Source organism: Dendrobates tinctorius, unplaced genomic scaffold, assembly GCF_039654945.1.
Source record: "Dendrobates tinctorius isolate UK_male_01 unplaced genomic scaffold, ASM3965494v1 ptg000136l, whole genome shotgun sequence".
NCBI classification, from domain to species: domain Eukaryota; kingdom Metazoa; phylum Chordata; class Amphibia; order Anura; family Dendrobatidae; genus Dendrobates; species Dendrobates tinctorius.
In genome coordinates, this window is record NW_027361804.1 from 2299399 (window position 1) to 2320263 (window position 20865).

Genomic DNA, 20865 nt, shown 5'->3' on the forward strand with positions numbered 1-20865 from the left:
CAGAGTTCTACACCCCCGCGTCCCTTGTCTTGCACCTGATGGGAACAGTCTGGTTTCATGACAGTTTGAATTTTTCCCTAATTACAAAATTTATCTTAGGCCTCTTTGACACATCAGTATTTTTGATCAGTATTTCATCAGTATTTGTATGCCAGTGTCTCCAAAACAAAGAACAGACATCAGTCTTTCAATTATATTTTTTTCTTGGTAAGTTCCATTCCAGGCTTTGGCATACAAACACTGATGCAAAATACCGTACTGACCAAATACTGACGTGTGAATAAGCCTTTACAGCAACAAAAACGGAGAAACGAAACCTTCAGGAAAAATGGAGAAGTGAAACTTCAGCTCTGATTTTAGTATTAACCCTTCACAGAAGGGGCCAGGACGGCGGAGATTATTACAGGAAGGTGCCAGGATAGGGACATCATTACATAGACTGTGAACACGTATGTTTTTATAGCATCTAGAACGCTACAAAGCCCTATACGTCTGACCAACATGCAGGTGGGGACCAGGTTCAAATTTTGCATCGGAGTCCATGGGACTCTCGTTACGCCACTGCATCTGTATATTGTCATTTCACAGTTTGCAAGCTGGGAATTGTCTTACAGGAAGATGCAGGGGCAGAGTTGAAGTCGGTATCTCCAATAAAAAAGAAATGATTTCTTAGGCTGCATGTATACTGGTCAGTTGTGGCCGTTATCAGACCGCTGATCGTCTACGCATGAGCCAACCCGCGGCGTATAATAGGCTGTTTATACATGTTGATCGCACTGCTGAGCCCACGATGTGTGATCGTTACGTGCACATAGAATATCAGGCTCTGTGCAGCACATGTTCACACAAGCATGCGCTGCCAAGAACTATTAGGGTATGTGCATACGTTGCGGATTACCCTGCGGATATTTCCGCGCAGATTTTGCTAAATTCGCAGGTAAAATGACCTGCGTTTTACCTGCGGATTTAGTTCAGATTATCTGCGGATTTCACCTGCGTTTTTACACCTGCGGATTCCTATAATGGAACAGGTGTAAAACGCAGCTGAATCCGCACAAAGAATTGACATGCTGCGGAATTGAACCCGCAGCGTGCACAGCGTTTTTTGCTTTGCATTGGATAGAATGGTACTGTACAACGCAGGAGATTCTTCTGCGGATCCGCAGGGCCAAATCCGCTGCGGATTCGCACTAGAATCCGCAACGTGTGCACATACCCGTAAGCAAGCTTGAAAATCATTTTACTTGAAGAACAAGTGTTTCTCGTTCGCCTTATTGGAGGACACAGAGACCATGGGTGTATGCTGCTGCCACTAGGAGGCTGACACTATGCACAAAAAAGTTAGCTCCTCCTCCGCCGTATACACCCCACCGACCGGCAGGAAATTCCTCAGTTTAGCTTAGTGTCAGTAGGAGGTGGACACGGGTCTTTTATTAGACCCATATCTACCTCAGTGTGCGTCGTTTCTTTGCAGGTTCCGGAGGGATACGGAGTGAACAGTCACATCCGTACTCCCACAAAGAGACTATGAGTACGGCGTGTACTGCCACCCCGTATCCTCATAGGTCTCCGGAGCAGGACCAGGAGCCTCTCACAAGTAGGTGCCAGCCGCACGGACGGTCCTTGCCCCCCGCCTCCCACCCTCTCGCCTACCAGAGCCTGAAGGTTGGATGAGGCGCGGATTTCATAGAGACAGACAGCGTGGGATTTTCAGGTACCTTTATTGTAAGGCCCCCTGCCTGGGTGAGTATGTCAGTCTTCCCCCGGCGTTTTCTCTTGGAGCGGTCGCCAAGGGGACCACGTTAGGGTCCCTGCACGCCCCGCATCCCCCCACGGTCACCGCATCCATGCAGGCCCCGGGTCTTCACGGGCCTCGTTCTGTGCTTCCCCCTTTTTTCCATCTCGGCAGGGGTAGCGCTGGAGTCGAGCAGTTCTGGGCAGGGACGCGGCCCGGTGTCGCGACGCGTCTTCCGCGCCGACCCCCTGCTGACAGGCGGCCGCCGCAACTAATTTAGGCCCCGGCTTGTGTTCGGTCCTACCGCAGCGTCGCGGCCACGCCCCCCGCCCCTTTCTACTAAGCGGGATTCACTCCCACTCTCCACAGGCCCTCCCCCCGCCTTTCCCTCTCCTGCCCAGCATATTATGGCTAGAGGGCAGCAATTATTAACCCTGCGAGGACCGCCCTTCCCCGGGACCCGCGCTTTTCTACAGGCAGGCGCCATCTTCACAGCCTGCCAGCCGGACGCAGCTGGAGAGGCTCCCCAGCCCCTGAGCAGTTTCTGCAAGCAGCTTTTTGCCTCTTTGGGACGGCCAGCCGGACTTCTCCCTGATCTGCATCCCCGGACAGGTCGAGCAGCATCGCTTTTGGGGACACCGGACCGTGAGTAGTTCTGCACGGCAGACTGACCCTTCTCCGCCCTCTGTCCCCCAACCTTCCGGCACTACCTCAGGTTTTTCACAATGTCTATCCCTAAGGCTGATCGTACCCGCTCTTCGGCCCTCCCCTGCACAGCCCGACGCCGCTCAGGAGCCATCCATAGCCCCAGGGGTGAGTGAGCCCCCCTTGCCGGGTTGGGCCTCCTCCCTATCACAGTCGGTGGCAGACCTCACCAAGGTGTCTCGGTCCCTAGTAGCCGTTCTGGATAAGTTGCCCTTGGGAGCTTCTGCGGGACCTAGCACGTCCCAGGACGTCCCATCTGAGCCAGCCAGTGTCAGTCGCAAGAGACCCAGGCAGGATCTCCAGGCGGAGTCCTCTCCTCGCCCTACCTCACCCCATACTCCCCAGCAGTCTCCCTCTCGGGCCTCCTCTCCCGAGTCAAGTGAAGCACTTTCGGAATCTGAAGGGGTCTTAGAGCTGGATTCGGATCAGGATGCGAACATGAAGGTTACGGTGCAGAACCTCATTGCCGCGTTTCACCATACCTTCGACATCACTGACGCCCCTGCGAAATCCTCAGATCAGGAGGTTTCGTTCAGACGGGCGGAAATACCTTCCAGGGTGTTTCCCTTTCATTCCGAGTTTGGGAAGATTTTTACCAAGGAAAGGGAAGATCCGACTAGACGCTTTCAAAGAGGAAAGCGTCTCGGCGTGCTGTATCCGTTTGCTAAAGAGCTCACGGACAACTGGGCCGCTTCTCCTTCAGTAGACCCTCCCGTATCCAGACTCTCTAATAATACTGTTCTTCCGCTGTCGGGTGTAGCGTCTCTAAAAGATTCTAATGACAGAATCATAGAATCCCTAGCAAAGTCTGCCTTCGAGGCGGCATCTGCGGCGGTATGTCCAGTCTTTGCTTCATCTTGGGCAGCAAAGGCTATATCCGCTTGGGCAGAGGACCTTCGGCAGGGCATTCTGGATAAGGCACAACCGGAGCATTTGGCCGATCTCGCCAATCAGATTTCCCATGCGGGGGATTATCTGCTTTCTGCTTCCTTGGATGCCGCATCTAGCGCGGTTCAGGCGTCAAGCAACATCGTGGCAATCCGACGTACAATTTGGCTCAAGGCCTGGCAGGCGGACTTGTCCTCTAAAAAGTCTGACTAATCTGCCTTTTCAAGGAGTGCGTCTCTTTGGGTCCCAATTGGACCAGATTATTAAGGACGCTACCGGAGGTACGAGTTCTCTTCTCCCCCAATCCAAGTCTCGCAGACCTCCTCCAAGGCGTCAGTTCCGTCCCTTTCGGTCTTTCCGCCGTTTCAATGCGGCGGAAAACCCTTCCAACCAGCAAAGGCCACAAGCACGTCAGGAAAGAAAGAAGGTCTCCTTCAGGCTCACTCCGTCCTGGCGGTCCCACTCTTCCCAGGGAAGACCACCCAGATCTAGATCTGGACGGTCTACGTCCGCATGACTATCATCGGTCTTCCGTGGGTCCCTTCCAATTGGGAGGTCGACTTCTTTTCTTCAGCGACGTCTGGTTCGCCTCAGTAGAGGACGCTTGGGTCAGAGAGGTTGTATCGACAGGATACAAAATAGAGTTTGTTTCTCTTCCACGGGATCGCTTCTTCCAATCCCGTCCGCCACGGGATCCTGCCTTGATCCCGGGGTTCGGTTCGGCCATCGCCTCTCTCCTCAGCTCCGGGGTGATTGTGCCCGTTCCCGAATCGGAACGATTCACAGGGTTTTATTTAAACCTGTTTGTGGTGCCGAAAAAGGACGGGGCGGTTCGACCCATCTTGGATCTCAAGTTACTCAACAAGAGAGTTCGCCTCCGCCACTTCCGGATGGAGTCGGTTCGCTCGGTGATTGCCTCCATGGAGGAGCAGGAATTCATGTGTTCCATAGACATCCAAGATGCCTATCTACACGTGCCCATATTTCCCGGACATCCGAAGTTCCTGTGGTTTGCGATTCACCACGAACATTATCAGTTCGTCGCGCTCCCTTTCGGGCTCGCCAACGCTCCCAGGGTCTTCACGAAGATTATGGCGGCGTTGATGGCCTTGTTGAGGATTAGAGGTCTTGTTCTTTTTCCGTATCTCGACGATATTCTGATTAAGGCTCCCTCCTTTCATCAGGCCCGCCTAAGTGTGGCAATCGTTCTAGACACCCTGTCCAGTTTTGGGTGGATCGTCAACCGGAAAAGTCCTGTCTGATCCCTACTCAACGCCTTGTGTTTCTGGGCCTTCTTTTCGACACTCGTCGGTCAAGGGTATTTCTCCCACAAGACAAGATTCTTTCCCTGCAGCAGGACGTCCGATCACTACAGATCGCACGGTTTTCATCTCTCAGGACAGCCATGAGGACTCTGGGGAAGATGGTGGCAGCAATAGAGGCAGTTCCCTTTGCCCAGTTTTCACGCCAGGCCCCTCCAGCAGGCCATTTTGTCCAGGTGGAACAGGTCGGCTCTGTCTCTGGATCGTCCGGTTCGTCTTTCATGCCGGATCAAGCGGTCTCTCAACTGGTGGTTGACGTCTCCCCTCATTCTCTCGGGGCGGTCCTTTCTTCCCAGATTGTCACAACGGACGCCAGCCTCATCGGCTGGGGTGCAGTGTTCCGCAATCACACTGTTCAGGGTCGATGGTCGACTCAGGAATCAGCTCTGCAGATCAATGTCCTAGAGATACGAGCGATCCTTCTGGCTCTCGTCCACTGGGAACGGCGCCTCAAGGGCCTGCCTGTCAGGATTCAAACAGACAATGCCACAGCGGTGGCGTATATCAACCGACAAGGGGGGACACGGAGTGTCTCAGCCCTGGCGGAAGTGTCCAGAATTCTTCAATGGGCAGAGACCTTTGTTCCAACAATTTCCGCGGTTCACATTCCCGGCGTGGACAACTGGGCCGCCGATTTTCTAAGCCGCGAGGGTCTCGCGGCAGGGGAATGGTCCCTACATCCGGAGGTGTTTCATCTGCTCTGCCGTCGGTGGGGAACCCCGGACGTAGACCTCATGGCGTCTCTCCTCAAAAGGAAGGTACCACAATTCGTGTCCAGGTCTCGGGACCCCCTGGCAGGGGGCGCCGACGCTCTGGCCGTTCCTTGGTCACAGTTCGAGCTCCCCTACCTGTTCCCTCCCATTGGCCCAGAAGGTCTTGCTTCGTGGACATTGTCAACCTTCTCGCGGACGCCCCCTGGAAGCTTCCCGACAGGGCAGATCTGCTGTCGCAAGGCCCGATTTGCCACCCCAATTCTCGGTCGCTCAATTTAACTGCGTGGCTGTTGAGACCGAGGTTTTGAAACGGGCAGGATTCTCTGATCGAGTGATTCATACCATGATCCGCGCCAGAAAGCCTTCCTCTTCCAAGATCTATTACCGTACTTGGAAAGCCTATTTCTCCTGGTGTGAGGCCAATGACATTGCGGCCATGGTTTTTTCGCTTGCTTCTGTTCTGGCGTTTCTTCAGACAGGGCTGGATGCGGGGCTTGCTCTCAGTTCCTTAAGGGTCAAGTTTCGGCACTGTCCATTTTATTTCAGAAGACGCTGGCCTCCCGGCCCCAGGTCAAAACCTTTCTTCAGGGTGTGGCTCACACGGTTCCTCCGTACCGAGCGCCCGTGGATCCTTGGGATCTTAATTTCGTTCTTGGGGTTCTGCAAGGTCCTCCTTTTGAACCTCTCAGGGATGTTTCCCTTGCCCTCCTTTCTTGGAAGGTGGCCTTTCTGGTGGCCATTACTTCCATCCGACTTGTGTCGGAATTAGCGGCCCTTTCTTGCCGCTCTCCCTTCTTGGTACTTCATCAGGACAAGGTAGTTCTGCGGCCTCCGCCCTCTTTCCTTCCGAAGGTGGTATCTTCGTTTCACCTCAATGAGGACATTGTTCTGCCATCCTTCTGCCCGAGCCCAGCTCATCCTCGGGAGCGATCCTTGAACAAGCTGGACCTGGTCAGGGCATTGAGAGTCTATCTAGCCAGGACATCTTCCTTGCGGAAGTCAGACTCTCTGTTTATCATTCCAGACGGTGCAAGGAAAGGTCACCCAGCCTCAAAGGCCACTATTGCTCGCTGGATCAGATCGGCAATTTTGGAGGCATACCGGGTCAAGCATCGTGCAGCTCCTTCAGGGATCAGAGCGCACTCTACCCGGGCGGTGGGTGCCTCCTGGGCGGTGCGCCACAGAGCTTCTGCGCTGCAGCTTTGCAAAGCTGCAACGTGGTCTTCGGTTCACACTTTTGTGAAATTCTACAGGGTCCACACCTATGCTTCGGCGGACGCCAGCCTAGGTAGAAGGATTCTGCAGGCCGCGGTGGTGAGTCCACTGGCCTGATGGAAGTTTGTTTCCCACCCCAGGGACTGCTTTGGGACGTCCCATGGTCTCTGTGTCCCCCAATAAGGCGAACGAGAAAACAGGATTTTTTAGGTTGCTTACCGTAAAATCTGTTTCTCGGAGCCTTCATTGGGGGACACAGCACCCTCCCATGTTCTACAACTCCTGTTCTTATGTTTGTCGATTGGTTACAGTTGAGTTGTTCGTTCTGTTTTCAATCTATTCCGTTACTTCTCCTACTGCTTTCTCACTAACTGAGGAATTTCCTGCCGGTTGGTGGGGTGTATACGGCGGAGGAGGAGCTAACTTTTTTGTGCATAGTGTCAGCCTCCTAGTGGCAGCAGCATACACCCATGGTCTCTGTGTCCCCCAATGAAGGCTCCGAGAAACAGATTTTACGGTAAGCAACCTAAAAAATCCTGTTTTTGCTTATTTGTTGGATGATTTGTTGCCTATTTACATCCTGTTAGGCCTCTTTCACACATCTGTTTTTTGCCATCAGTTACAATCCGTCAAAGTGTGAAAAAAACGGATCCTGTGAAGATTGCAAAAAAACAGAGAGAAAGGGAGAATTTTTTTTTGTGCCAGAATGGAAAAAGCAGCCATAGGGATTAAAATAAAGAAAAAGATAATCTTCCAGGCATGCTTAGTTTTAAAAGACAGAATCAGTCACTGGATTCCGTTTTCCGACAGACAGCAAAGGATCCTGCGCCTATAGGCTTCCATTATAGCCAACGACGGATGGCGCTGGATCCGTCACTGTACGACTTTTCGACGTAACAAAAAACATTACTTTGTCCGTTGTCTCCGGCCGACGGACAAAGAATTTCCGACGTATCCGTCGGACGACGGATGAAACGTGTGGGAATCCGTCGCTAATACAAGTCTATGAGAAAAAACTGATCCAGCACAATCATTTGCTGGATCCGTTTTTTTGACAAAACGACAGATTGTGACTGATGGCAAAAAACTGTTGTGTGAAAGAGGCATTAGTCGGGCAACGATTGTTCCCAGGAACACTGGTCCCCAATCATCAGTCAGTGTAAATCCACGGGTAGAATCTTCTTTAGGATCCTTCGCTCAATAATCGTATTTCTTGTCTTTCCATAGGACAGTCAATCATGTAACTTGGCGGTAAACTCTCCACTATCTACAAGAAAGGTACAATTACAAGTCAGAAAAATAATAATAACATAATGTGGAAATAAAATCTAATTTGAGGAATTATTACGGTGAGTACACACAGTGCGGATTCCACTGCGAATTTTTCCGCTCGGATTTGCAGGTAAAACCGCAGGTAAAGTGACCTGCGGTTTACCTGCGGATTTGCCAGTGGTTTTCCCCTGCGGTTTGACACCTGGACAATGGAGCAGGTGTCAAACCGCTGTGCAATCCACAGAAAGAATTGACATGCTGCGGATTTAAAACCGCAGCAAATCCGCACAGAAAAATCCGCAGCATGTGCACTGCGGTTTTGAAAACCCATTGGATAACATTTTACTGTACAATATTTGCGAATCTGCAGCGGATCCGCGGAGGCAAATCCGCTGTGGATCCACAGCAGAAGCCGCAGCGTGTGCACATACCCTAAGGCCGGAGTCACACTGGCGAGGAATACGGGTGCGTGAGAGGCGCAAAAAGCACGCATTAGACACGGACCAATGATTCTCTATGGGGTCACTCGCACCAGGCGTATATTTCTCCTCAGTATCCTACGCTCCGTGCCACTCGCAGCATGCTGCGATTGTCAGCGTACTACGCCCGTAATACGCCAATGCAAGTCTATGGGTGCGCAAAAAATACGGATTACACACGGAGCACACATGTGACCTGCGAGAAATACGCACCCGGTGTCTTTTAGCAAAGCCGGCAATTCAGTGCACGATACAGTAAACTCACACTGACTGTTTTAATAAAGAAATGAAAGAATAGATATAGACACATAGAATACATATATATATATATATATATATATATATATATATATATATATGCATTCTATGTGTCTATATCTATTCTTTCATTTCTTTATTAAAACTGTCATAGGGCTCCATTATATGTCCATTTTGCAAGCCTGCGAGAAAATCTCACCATACGGATGCCATACGGATTACATACGGATGCTGACATGCGCAAAATACGCGACCACACCTTGATTACGGATGATATACGGAGCACTGTTTAGGGGTCTGTCATCCGTATTACGCATGTAAAATACTGACCGTATTTTACGCAGGTTAGTGTGACTCCAGCCTTACAGATAAACATTGAATGGAATGCTCTGGACAACATGTGTTATACCAAGTGCAGGTCCTGAGGGGATGGAGCAGGGTGCAGGGAGTCAGAGACCACCAAGAACAATCGCTGGGACACGTTCTCACCCCCCAGGCACCGCACTGTGCGGGACATAGAAGCTCGGGCAGTCGCACTGTGTAAGATATATACGGGCTTATTAATATTCAAGAAAGAGGCTACCACAAACTCAGCATTCATCATGGGGGAAGCCGCAGTATGAGACCCTCCCTATACTGATGCCATCAATTACACATCCTCACAGTGTAAGGCAGTGTTCACACTTGGTGCTCATGCTACAAATTTACAGCCCATCAATATAATGTCCAATAAATATATGAAAAAATGGCACTTCACCACCAAATTAAATACTCAAATCCTAAGGGCCCCGTCACAAGTTTTGTGACGCAACAGCGAGATCGGTGTGTGTCACAGCGATCAGCTGCCGGTATTGCTGATCGCTCTTGGAAAGCCCTGGACATTTCTTTGATCGCTGGTCTCCCGCTGGCCCCACGCATCCCCGTTACATCCATAAAACAGTAATTTTATTTAAATCTGAATATAAAAACCAAAGAAATAACAAATAAAAAAGCAGAATGCCTCAAATGCATGGACGTTTAGCTCAGCTCCATATAAAGGTGAATTGTTACCCTACATTGATTGAGGGTGTTTGCCATGTATGCATTATAAGTCTAATGGCACTTATAGGTGATTTACCTTTCTAGCTTATTATAGCTTTTGACCTATTTTTTATATGATGTTCAATATTTGTCTCCCAAAGTGAGGGCTTACCTCGGCTTTCATCCCTGTACTGACTTTAGTATTTTTCCCATTTTTATGCCGGAGATTTTTGTTTGCACTATGCATTTTATTGATTTCTATTTATTGGGTATAATTATATGGCATAATTTATGGCTATAGTCTAATTAAGGGTGTTTTCAACTCTTGAGAGTATTTATGTATTTTTTCATATGGATTACTTCCTTTTTTTGGTCTATTTGTGTGATAGCTGGTTCGTCCTTCATTTGAGACATTCTGCTTTTTTTGTTATTTCTTTGGTTTTTATATTCAGATTTAAATAAAATGATTGTTTTATGGATCTCTTCAGTTTTTCCTTCTTTGGCCGGAGTCACACTAGCGATAAAAACGGTCGAATGCAATGTGATAAAAAATCGCATTGCATTCGAACCCATGTTATTCTATGGGGCAGCTCACATCATGCGATTTTTTTTTTTATCACATCCGATCCTCGGACCGAGACAATCGCAGCATGCTGCGATTGTCACCGATTTTCGGATCGGATTCCCCAATGCAAGTCTATGGATGCGATAAAAAATCGCATGGAAAACGCACCACACGTGTGACTTGCGATTAAAATCGCAAGACTTTTCCAGCTCTACAGGATAGAGCATCAGGTATTGGCATTGGATGTCAATTTGATGCCTAGATGCGAATAAAATCGGTTCGTCGCCGGAAAATGAGATGACAGACGGATATCTGGCCAAGAAACCTTTGTGCGATTTCGTACCGTTAAAATCTGACCGATTTTTTATTGGTTGTGTGTGACTCTATGCCTACCCCGACATACCGCGCTCAGGAAGCAATATGACAGCGGTCCCCTGCTTGCGACGCTGCTGCGGTGAGTGAAGGGATCCACAGAGTCTCCCTGACGAGAAAAGGGGAAGGGAAGGGACGCAAACAGCTGTGTGAGCGCACGGCAGGCAGAAAGGGCGGGAGATTCAAAAACTGTGGACCTGTAATCCCAAGGTCCAACTTCTCCCATGAACTGAAGCCTATGCGGGGCCGGAGGGAACGTACAGGCACTTACCTGATGTCCCTGAAGAGGATGACAACAGGGGCCCACGGGGAAACGGCAGGCCGCTGGGGGGAAGGGAGTCCTCTGTACCCGCATCCTGCAGATTTTTTTTTATCGCATCCGATCCTCGGACCGAGGGGAATTTCTCTGCTCCCTCCTCCCTTCCTGAGCGCGCTCTTTTCAGCGCGCCTTTTCTAGCCCATCACAGGGCTTCTTTCTCTTTGAGATGCCAGCCTCCCCTTTCTGTCATGCCCTCTCCGTCGCTGTTAGCCAATCACGGTGCAGCCGCTAAGCTCCGCCCCCATCTTCCAGCACAAGGATTTCCTGGTTTTTCACTCCTTCCTGCGCTGCTTGGGGGACACTTCGGCGTTTCTTCTGCTGCTCGCACAGAATCTCAGTAGGCTCGACTCTGAGGCAGGGATTAGCTCTCCTCGGCAGTTATTCCCTAATTTCTGCGGCCATTCAGTGCAGTTCACTTATGCCCAACCCTTCAGGGGATCTCTGCTTCAGGCCCACCGCTACCTATTACGCCTGTGCGCGCTGTAAAAAGAAGTGGGCATCGGGTCAGTCGTCCCCATTCTGCCCCCCCTGCAGTCCTTCCAATATGTCAGCATCTCAGGAACGCACAGAGTCCCGGGCGGAGGGCGCTCTTCCCTCCTCTCTCCCCCCGGAGTGGGCCATTACAATGTCACAGTCTGTTTCTGACTTGACAAAATTATCTCAGTCGCTGGTCCAGGTCTTAGAACGATTACCTCAGCTATCCTCAGCCACCTCTGCCCCGACCACCTCTCGGGGTGAGTCGTCCGCACCTGACCGCGACCTTCAGAGAGACAGACAGGGAAGGACTTCTAGGAAGCGAGCTTTGTCCACTTCGTCTTCGAGCTCGCAGGGCCCTTCCGCTCCCAGGCCTCCTTCTCCTTCCTCGGATGACAGCCTTCAGTCAGGCGATGATTCTTATTCGGAAGCTAGCTCAGAGGGGAACAGCGTTTCTAAAACGCGGGACATGGTCGATAGTCTTATTGCAGCTATCTTCCAAACACTAAAACTTAAACAGGATGAGGCTCCAGCTCAGGAAAGCTCGGTTCTCCTTAGACAAGCCAGACCTCCGTCCCGATCCTTTCCCAATCACAACGATTTCGATACTACCTTATCCAAACACTGGGAGCGCCCTGAGCAACGTTTCTCAGGCCGCAAGTATTTGGACGTTCTATACCCCTTTGACGCAGAACTGCTTTCAAAGTGGTCCAAGGCTCCAGAGGTAGATCCTCCAGTATCCCGGATAGCCTCTAAAACGGTGCTCTCTCTGCCAGACGGGGCATCGCTCAAAGATCCTACTGACAGGCAGATTGAATCTCTGGCTAAGTCTATCTTTGAGGCATCTGGCGCCTCTCTCTGCCCTATTTTCGCATCCGCCTGGGTGACGAAGGTCATTTCCGCTTGGGCAAAAATTCTTCGCAGAGGCATCTTAGCGTCAGCTCCTCAAGACGAATTGGCAGATCTTGCAGATCAGATTAACCAGGCGGGAAAATACCTTTTGGACGCGGCCGGCTGCGTAGCAAGGGCTAACAGCAACATAGTAGCTGTATGCCGGGTCCTTTGGCTAAAGTCATGGAATGCGGACACTACTTTGAAAAAGTCGCTTACCAATCTGCCATTCCATGGCTCTAGGCTCTTTGGAGCAAAGCTGGATCAGATAATTTCCGATGCCACTGGAGGTAAAAGTACTTCGCTTCCCCAGTCTCGACCAAAACGTCCCTTCAACAGAAGGGGGTTTCGACCATTCAGGCCCTTTCGTCCCTTCTCTGCCACGGAGAGAGCCACTCAACAGGATCGGCCGCCTGCCACCAGGGAGCGGGATCAGAGGAAACCTTCCTACAAACCCGCTCCTCACTGGAGATCTAGAGGACAATATTCCAGATCTGCAGGAGCCAATTCCGGCAGATTTTCGTCTAAGTGACGGGTCACCCCCACCTGGAATTTCTTCCAGGGTGGGCGGCAGACTTTCCTTTTTCGCGGATGCTTGGCTGTCCGTTGTAGACGACGCTTGGGTCAGAGAACTCGTCGCATCCGGTTACAAAATCGAATTTGCTTCACTCCCGAACAGACGGTTTTTACGGTCTCGGCCTCCGCGACAGCGGGCCCAGATTCCGGGTTTTCTGCAGGCCATTTCCTCCCTTCTTTCCGCCGGAGTCATTGTTCCCGTTCCCTCAGACGAACGGTTTTCCGGGTTCTACTCCAATCTCTTTGTAGTCCCGAAGAAAGACGGCTCTCTTCGTCCTATTCTGGACCTCAAATTGCTCAATCGCCACGTGAAGATTCTTCATTTCAGGATGGAGTCTCTTCGGTCGGTGATTGCTTCCATGGAGCCCGGGGAATTTCTCTGCTCGGTGGACATTCGGGATGCCTATCTGCACATTCCAATATGTGTGCGACATCAGAAGTATCTTCGATTTGCGTTTCAGGGAGACCACTTTCAGTTCACAGCTCTTCCTTTCGGCCTGGCTTCAGCGCCCCGGGTTTTCACGAAGGTGATGGCGACCGTCATGGCCATCCTTCGCTCCAGAGGGATCCTCATCATCCCTTATCTGGACGATCTCTTGATCAAGTTTCGTCTCGCCAGGACTGTCTCCGGAGCCTTCAGATAACCCTGGACACTCTCAGCCGCCTAGGTTGGCTGGTCAACAAGGAGAAGTCCATTCTGATCCCCACCCAGCGTCTGACCTTTCTGGGTATGGAATTCGACACGGAGCTAGCCCGTGTTTTTCTTCCAAAGGAAAAATTTACAACTCTGTCCAAGGGCATCAGAACTCTCAAGAGGCCTGCTCCCATTCCCATTCGGTTCGGCATGAAGGTCCTGGGGAAGATGGTGGCCTCCATGGAAGCAGTGCCCTTTGCGCAGTTTCACCTTCGCCCCCTCCAGCTGTCTCTGCTATCAGCCTGGGACAAGACCACGAGGTCCTTGGACCGTCCTATTCGGCTTCCTCTCAGAGTGAGGCAGTCTCTCACTTGGTGGCTACGGCCAGCGTCAGTTCTCCAAGGGAGGTCCTTCCTTCCGCCTCAGTGGCGAATCATCACCACCGATGCGAGCCTTCTAGGATGGGGAGCCGTGTTCCATCAGAAAGCGGCCCAAGGCCGCTGGAAGCCACAGGAGTCTCTCCTTCCAATCAATCTTTTGGAGATCAGGGCAATTTTCCTGGCCCTTCTTCACTGGCAGCCCCTCCTCTCCGGCAAGCCGGTCCGTATTCAGTCGGACAACGCCACGGCCGTGGCGTACATAAACCATCAGGGGGGCACGCGCAGCAAACAAGTAATGTCAGAAGTGGCCAAGATATTCCGCTGGGCAGAACGTTACGTTCCGACGATCTCTGCCGTCCATATTCCAGGGGTGGAAAATTGGGCAGCCGACTTTCTGAGTCGCCAGGGCCTAGCGTCCGGCGAATGGTCCCTGCACCCCGCGGTTTTCTCTCAGATATGCGACCGTTGGGGCACCCCGGATGTCGATCTCATGGCATCTCGGATGAACCACAAGGTGCCGCAGTTCGTAGCCAGGTCCAGGGACCCTCTAGCCGTCGCATGCGACGCACTGGTGACTCCGTGGTCCCAGTTTCAACTTCCGTATCTGTTCCCGCCTCTGGCATTGATCCCTCGGGTGGTCAAAAAGATAAAATCGGAAGGCGTACCAGTGATTCTAGTCGCTCCAGATTGGCCAAGACGGCCTTGGTACGCGGAGCTGGTCAACATGCTCGCGGACGTTCCCTGGAGGCTTCCGGACCGTCCAGACCTTCTCTCGCAAGGCCCTCTTTACCACGAGAATTCTCAGTCTCTGAGTTTGACGGCATGGCCGTTGAGACCGCAATTCTGAAGGAATCAGGTCTGTCCAGTCAGGTTATTCAAACTATGATCAGAGCCAGGAAACCAGCCTCTTCCCGCATTTACTATAGGTACTGGAAGGCTTTTTTCCGTTGGTCTTTTACTATCCCGTCTATCCTAGGGTTTCTTCAGGCTGGGTTAGACGCGGGTCTGTCCCTCAGTACGCTCAAGGGCCAGGTTTCCGCTCTCTCTATCCTCTTCCAAAGAGAGCTAGCTTCTCTACCACAGGTCAAGACCTTTCTACAAGGGGTTTCCCACGTGGCTCCTCCTCATCATTCGCCAATAGACCCGTGGGATCTCAACCTCGTCCTTAGCGCGCTCCAGAAGGCGCCATTCGAGCCTCTCCAGGACATTCCTTTGTCCCTTCTCTCTTGGAAGGTCACCTTTTTGATCGCCATTTCATCCATCAGAAGAGTTTCTGAATTGGCGGCCTTGTCATGTCGTTCCCCTTACCTCATTCTCCATCAGGACAAAGCCGTCCTCAGGCCCGTTCTTTCTTTTCTTCCAAAGGTGGTTTCCGCTTTCCATATCAATGAGGATATCGTCCTTCCTTCTTTTTGTCCGGCTCCATCTCATCCTCTTGAGAAGTCTCTCCACAAACTGGACGTAGTTAGAGCCCTGCGTGTCTATCTTGCCAGGACCTCTTCCTTTCGTCTGTCCGATTCCTTGCTGATCATCTCTGAAGGTCGCCAGAAGGGCCTTCCGGCTTCCAAATCCACGATCGCTCGCTGGATTCGTTCTACCATTCTGGAAGCGTATCGTCTTCAGGAAAAGCGGCCCCCTCCGGGAGTAAGAGCTCATTCCACCCGGGCTGTGGCGGCTTCGTGGGCTGCTCGTCACCAGGCCTCGGCCATGCAAATTTGCAAGGTTGCAACCTGGTCATCTTTGCACACCTTCACGAGGTTCTACAGGGTTCATACCCAGGCTTCGTCTGATGCTGTGGTTGGTAGGAAGGTTCTGCAGGCGGCGGTGGCTCACCGGCCGACCTGAGCCTTTCGGTTACTTTTGTTCCTTTTTGCTGTTCCCACCCTTGGGACTGCTTTGGGACGTCCCATGGTATTCTGTGTCCCCCAATAAGGCGATAAAGAAAGATGGATTTTTGGTTCTTACCGTAAAATCTCTTTCTTGGAGCCTTCATTGGGGGACACAGCACCCTCCCTGTTTAAGTTGTACCGTATTGGGTCTTAGAGTCCCTTGTTGAGTTGGTACATATGGTTCGAGTTTTTCTCGTTGCTTCTCCTACTGCTTTTTCACCAACTGAGGTGCTTGGTGCCTGTCGGTGGGTGTATACTGCCGGGGAGGAGCTAATTTTCTTGTTTTTGCATAGTGTCAGCCTCCTAGCAGCAGCAGCATACACCATGGTATTCTGTGTCCCCCAATGAAGGCTCCAAGAAAGAGATTTTACGGTAAGAACCTAAAATCCATCTTTTCCACTGTGTTCTTGCACAGTCACTGAATCTTTCATGTAAAACAGCCGTTTCCATGCTCCATTAAATGATTGCGCAGGGAAACAGTGGAAATGCTGGGCTGTAAAGCTGTAGCATGACTGCGTGTGTGAATAATAGCCTAGATAAATGAAGTGGCTACAGCTGATTACACCTCTCACCAACTTCTACCCACTCACTGCATGGGGCCAGGGCGTGGAGGAGGGAGGAGAAGACGTATTTGTTTTTTGAGTTGTTTTTTTTTTTTTTCTTTTTTCTTTACTTTAGGTGAGCTTAATTTACCCCTGGGGAAAGACATCCGAAATAATAGCCACAGATTGTGATATCTATGTATTTATTATTGGTTCATAGGACCACACCATTGAATACAAAAGCCTTTTGTTATTTAATGTCCCCTCAGGTGTCTGGACAACTCGATTCTGGAAATAATACAAATTGGTTAACTGAGCTGAGAAAGAAGATTGAAGAAAAAAAGAGCGAAAAGGTAAAATGGTCTCAGCAGTAGCTCGGTGGTGGATTCACTGTACATGGCAACATTCAGGGCGTGGAGAGAGATTCTCTGCAGGCGACAGCCACATAGAGACAGAAGTGCTCTGACGAAAACATCTGTGCAACCGTCTGCGCCTTCCTGTCACGTAACTATTGTATAGCTATAATTCTGGGGAAAATAAAATGGCCAAGTTACAGATAAGCCACATACAAGTCGCAGTCACATGCCACTTATATTGTAGTCTATGGCAAGTGTTGTGTGTGACTTGCGACTGTCAACAGAACAGGTAACAGAACAGGTAACACATTGGGAAACATTTGTGTCACATTGGAATGGCACATCACAGGAAAACAGTACAGCCAATGTTACAAGGTGTCACTGCAATTTCAGTCAAATTTACACAGCGGATTTTCTCTGCCGTGTGTAAAGTATGCTAAGGATTCTCCACATGCAAATACACAGAAGAAAAATCCATGTTTTCACAAAGTGGGAATGTACTAAGAATTGTTTGGGTGAGAGAATGTAGCGAGGTGGTTTTACTTCACAAATCTGAGAAAAATAAAGGCCGCCATGTCTGCCTTCTTTGTACAAGGCCCCTCTGCAGGGTAAGGAGGGTCACGGGATGGAAGTACAAAGACTTATTTCACATGAAGCGCAGGAATAATGTGTTTTGTCACACTTATCATATATACAGGGGTTTATATACAACTTGTGTTTCACCTTATTTCACTGTGTATTACCCTCATTATCAGTGTATTTGGTGTCTGCCCATTTTACATGATGACTAATATGATAAAAATGGTGAATATCATCTTTGTTGGATGACAGAGTAGAAATATCCAGCCACTCATATTCTCATGAATCTTTTTATCCAAAGACTCAGAATGTGGAGAAAACCCCAAGAAGAAAAAAGCCGTTGGCTGCAGCACGAAGAGCAAAAGCAGCAGGAAAGGTAAAAAGTATTAACCTGGAATAGAGCAAAAACTCAGGAGAAGTGTCAAGGGCTCTGACTCTTCATAGAATGGACCAGCACTGGGTCACTCTGGGTGTAATGAAAAGAATTAACAATGTTTACATCACTTAACCCCTTCCCAACTTAACACGTAATATTGCATTGTATGTTGGGTCCCCATCTATGGAGTGGGTTCATGAGATGAGCTGGCAGGTGGCATCTGTGTTGCTCGCTGCAGTGTAAACCTTTAAGGCTGGAGTCACACTAACCTGCGCAAAATACGGTCAGTATTTTACATGCGTAATACGGATGACAGACCCCTAAACAGTGCTCCGTATGTCATCCGTAATCAAGGTGTGGTCGCGTATTTTGCGCATGTAAGCATCCGTATGTAATCCGTATGCTGAGATTTTCTCGCAGGCTTGCAAAATGGACATACAATGGAGCCCTATGACAGTTTTAATAAAGAAACAAAAGAATAGATATAGACACATAGAATATATATATATAGAATCATAGAATCGTAGAGTTGGAAGGGACCTCCTGGGCCATCTGGTCCAACCCCCTGCTCAAAGCAGGATTCGCTAAATCATCCCAATATCATCCCAATATATATATATATATATTCTTTCATTTCTTTATTAAACCTGTCAGTGTGAGTTTACTGTATAGCGCACTGAATTGCCGGCTTTGCTAAAAGACACCTGGTGCGTATTTCTCGCAAGTCACACGTGTGGTCCGTGTGTAATCCGTATTTTTTGCGCACCCATAGACTTGCATTGGCGTATTACGGGCGTAGTACGCTGACAATCGCAGCATGCTGCGAGTGGCACGGAGCGTAGGATACTGAGGAGAAATATTCGGCTGATGGGAGCTGCCCCATAGAGAATCATTGGTCTGTGTCTAATGCGTGCTTTTTGCGCCTCTCACTCTCCCGTATTCCTCGCCAGTGTGACCCCGGCCTAATTCTGCTGTCAGTCACTGACTGCGGCATTTAAAAGAAGTGATCACAGGGTGCTGATGGGCTTTCACAGCCACCTGGGGCGCTGCAGCTCGTCATTGTCCTTCTGAGAAGGCCAGCTTGTGGCTCGTGGTTGGGCTTCATAGGAGACCGTCATTTTCTCTATGCACTGCAGTACATTTATATTACAGTGCACAGAACAAGCGCTCAATCACAGGTTAAAATCCCTTAAAGGGTAAAAGAAAACTTAATATATATATATAATGAACCACCCCCTTTTTTTCATCATTACACAATAAAGAATGAATAAGAAGTTCATTTGGTTTAAAAGTCTGTTCTAACAAAATTACTATTTTTTTATTTTATTTGGGCATTTACCATTCTGACTAATTTTACAAACTATCAGAATTGTGTATTTTTGGTCGCTATATTTCACTAAAAAAATGCAATAAAATGAAAATATCACATGTCACCCAGAATAGTATCAATAAAAATATCAGCCTGCTGAGTAAAAAAAAAAAAAACACTCACACAGCTCCATAGACAGAAAATTAAAAAAGTTACGATAAATACAACATAGAAATAACAAATCTACAAGTGTCGCTTCTATTAATATTGATCAGGCCAAGTTTGTCAATGTGGTGATAAGTCTGGAAACCTCTAAGGCCTCTTTCACACTTCCGTTTTTGACAATCAGTCAAGATCCGCCAATTTTGAAAAAAAACGGATCCGCCATTTTTCTTTGCGGATCCGTTTTTTTCCCCATTGACTTTCATTATTGGCGGATCCTGACTGATTGCCGTCCGTTGCATCCGTTTTTTTGAGGATCCGCCACAATGTTAGTGTCCGTCAACATCCTCAAAGATTTCCAAACGGAGCTTGCAACGTTTTTTTGGCCGGCGGATCCTCCAGACACTGAATTAACCCCAAAATCTGTCTGGGTGCCGGACAAAAAAAAAAAAAAAAATTCTCTCCTCTTCCCGGCCAGCAGTTCTGTGCCATCCGTTCACATCAGTTCAGAACGGATCCGCTTGTCTGCCTTTTTGGCGGATTTTAACTGATGCAAATAACTGAAGTGTGAAAGAGGCCTAACATGTCCCAGTGATTCTTAGATTGCTTTTTCATGCCACATTGTACTTCTTAATAGCAGTAAGTTTAGGTTGACACGATTTGTGTATCTGAAAATATGAGAAATTTAATGAAAATTTAGAATTAGATTTTTATGCCCTCAAAACAGATAAGTCCATACCACACAAAATAAATAAAGCAGACCTGTGGTAAATGTTATTTATTATGTCAGCGTCATTTTAAAACCTATTTTTTTTTATTAGGACGTTTAGAAGGGTTAAAAATTTAGTAGCAATTTTTAATTTTTCCAACAAAATTTACAAATCATATTTTTTTAGGTACCACTTCTCTTTTGAAGTGACTTTGAGGGTCCTATATGTCATAAAACCTCGAAACATGATGCCACTTTAAAAACGACACCCCTCACGATATTTAAAAATGCATTTAAGAAGTTGGTTAACCCTCCAGAAATTGTATGGTCTATTTTCTCATGTTACCCTTTTAAAAGTAAAAAAATGGGTCTAAATCCATATTTTTTGTGAAAAAAAGTTAAATGTTTGTTTTTTTCCTTCCATTAGTTCCTGTAAAGCATCTGAAGGGTTAATTAACTTCTTGAATGTGGTTTTAAGCAACTTGAGGGGTACAGTTTTTAGAATGGTGTTAATTTTGGGGTATTTTCTATCTTATAGACTCCAAAAGTCACTTCAAATGTGAGGTGGTCCCTAAAAAAAAATGGTTCTGTAAATTTTGTTGGAAAAATGAGAAATCACTGGTCAACTTTTAACCCTTAACTTCCTAACAAAAAAAAGTTTCAAAAATTGTGCTGATGAAAAGTAGACATGTGGGAATGTTATCTATTAACTACTTTGTGTGACATATCTCTCTGATTTAAGGGCATACAAATTAACAGTTTGAAAATTGCAAAATTTTCCAACAAATTTCTGTTTGTCTCAAAAAAATTTTGCAAGTCACATCGAACAAATTTTACGGATATCATGAAGTACAATATGTCACGAAAAAACAATCTCAGAATCACCGGGATCCATTGAAGCGTTCTAGAGCTATAACCTCATAGAGTGACAGTGGTCAGAATTGTAAAATTTGGCTTGGCCATGAAGGTGAAAACAGGCTTGGGGTGAAGGGGTTAAATAGGGTTTTATTGTTATTTGGATATATAATGTGGTGGCAGATGTAGGTTGTGCAGAGTACATCAGGGGGTAATAGGATGGTGTAATAACAAGATAAATCAGGAATAAACAGTAATAATCTATGGATG

The 20865-nt window shown here is 48.5% G+C and overlaps 1 protein-coding gene across 2 annotated transcripts in view; it reads left to right on the plus strand.

Moving 5' to 3' along the window:
* Positions 1–20865, plus strand: part of LOC141048453 (serine protease FAM111A-like) — a 68826-nt gene that overhangs the window by 22540 nt on the left and 25421 nt on the right. For both annotated transcript variants that reach the window (XM_073544009.1, XM_073544010.1), the window contains exons 4-6: positions 7806–7856; positions 16519–16602; positions 17486–17560. In XM_073544009.1, coding sequence (XP_073400110.1) covers positions 7806–7856; positions 16519–16602; positions 17486–17560 — 210 coding nt within the window. The remainder of the gene's footprint in view (positions 1–7805; positions 7857–16518; positions 16603–17485; positions 17561–20865) is intronic.